This window comes from Egretta garzetta, unplaced genomic scaffold (genome assembly GCF_000687185.1).
Source record: "Egretta garzetta isolate BGI_Z169 unplaced genomic scaffold, ASM68718v1 scaffold235, whole genome shotgun sequence".
Lineage (NCBI taxonomy): Eukaryota > Metazoa > Chordata > Aves > Pelecaniformes > Ardeidae > Egretta > Egretta garzetta.
In genome coordinates, this window is record NW_009259792.1 from 2,749,467 (window position 1) to 2,751,369 (window position 1,903).

Here is a 1,903-nt window from a genome sequence, read left to right on the forward strand (position 1 = left end):
TTTCTTAAACATGTGTGCCATTGCTTGTGGGGGTTTGAGCTCCACTTTGTGGAACAGATATTTTTCTTGTTTACTTTAACCTCGCAGCTTCAGCGCGACGGAGTTGGACAAAACTCCTCTCCCACCTCTTCTCTGAAGCCTCCACACACTCCCCCCCTCCCCGTGTCCCCACACACACCCCAAAGACTTTTCATTACAATTAACCCCCACCCCATTCTCCGGAATATATTGGAAAAGGAGACAAAAGACACTGGAAGTTGCTGCAGAAATCTTAGCGACTGGATTTGTTCCATACCGATGTTTCTTTTTGACTTTATTTGATTTTTTTATTTTTTTTTGTTTTGTTTTAGGGGTGGACTGACTTTATACAAAGAGCCCCCGTGTTTTTTGGTTTTGGTTTTTTTTTTTTCCAAGTCCTTTCTCGGACAACTTCTTACCTCCGAGAAGTGCCACTTTCCTTTTCCACGTGAAGATGGGTTGGTGATTTTTGAGTCTCGGGACTTGAGCAGAGGGAATAAACAGATGTTTGGAAACTTTAGGCAGGACAAGGGGTCGGTTGTTTGGAGGCATGGGTGGTTTGGGGGTTCTTTTTTTTTTATTATTATTATTTCTTAACCTTCGGTTTTGGGGGGGGGGGGGGGCGGGGGGGGGTCTCCCCTACACACACTCGCCCTTCCCCTTCTTGATAGTTACTGGGAATAGACACGATCCGGGTGTGAAACGTTGGAACATTTCTAATCCGCGGCGGGAGAGGGGGGCACATCTGAACCCTAGTTTATGACCGGTTACATTTTTATTTTATTTTAGCTGGGGGTGGGTTAGTGCTCCTTTTACTTCTTTTTTTTTTTTTCCCCTAAAAAGTCTTTTTTTTTGTTGTTTTTATTTCCTTCCGCTCGTAGGACCGGCATGATGGAGTGCCCAGCCACAGTTCCAGGCTGTCCCAGCTGGGATCCGTCTCCCAGGGACCCTACTCCAGCGCTCCTCCGCTCTCTCACACCCCATCCTCGGATTTCCAGCCGCCTTATTTCCCACCCCCCTACCAGCCTCTTCCTTACCACCAAAGCCAGGACCCTTACTCCCATGTCAATGACCCCTACTCCCTAAACCCCTTGCATCAACCCCAGCAGCACCCCTGGGGACAGAGGCAGAGGCAAGAGGTGGGATCAGAGACCGGGTCACTGCTGCCACAGCCTCGGGCCGCCCTGCCCCAGCTCTCGGGACTGGACCCCAGGCGGGACTACCACTCTGTTCGGAGGCCAGATGTCCTTCTGCACTCAGCTCACCATGGCCTTGACTCCGGCATGGGGGACAGCCTTTCCCTGCACGGCATCGGACACCCGGGGATGGAGGAGGTCCAGGTAAGGCACGGCGTTTCTTTCTCCTGGGCAATGCAGATGCCTTCCAGGCTGGAGCACCCCATCCCTCGCCTAGAAATGATCGCTGAGGGGGTTTACAGCGGCACTGCTCTGGGTTGCCATCCTTTTTCCACGCTGGGATTATAATCGTGATACTCCCCCTCGCTCGCCTTTTCTTCCATTCTTTTTCCTCTTTTTTTTTTTTTTTTTTTTTTTAAAAGAGAATTTCCTTCATCGCTGTCACGCACAGGCTCTGCTTTGTAAACCCTCCCCTACATGGCAAGCCAGCAGAGGCAAGGCATACTGCTCTAAATATTCCACGTGTTTCAAAAGCTGCCAGAGTTTAAGCCTGGCTTTTCAAATTCCGGTTATTTCCCATGCAATCTCAACTCCACACCCCCCCATCCGCCCCCCAACCAATTTCCTGCAGTTCCTGGGTTTTGATGAGATTGTCAAATTACTACATTTTTTTTTTCATCCGGGAGGGGAAATATAAACAAAACCCAAACCAAAAGCAATAACCGGTGATCAGGAACAGCCACCCCCCT

The 1,903-nt window shown here is 49.8% G+C and overlaps 1 protein-coding gene across 2 annotated transcripts in view; it reads left to right on the forward strand.

Moving 5' to 3' along the window:
- Positions 1-1,903, forward strand: part of TFAP2B (transcription factor AP-2 beta) — a 26,155-nt gene that overhangs the window by 3,724 nt on the left and 20,528 nt on the right. For both annotated transcript variants that reach the window (XM_035895116.1, XM_009639630.2), the window contains one exon: positions 900-1,358. In XM_035895116.1, the coding sequence (XP_035751009.1) occupies positions 900-1,358 (459 nt within the window). The remainder of the gene's footprint in view (positions 1-899; positions 1,359-1,903) is intronic.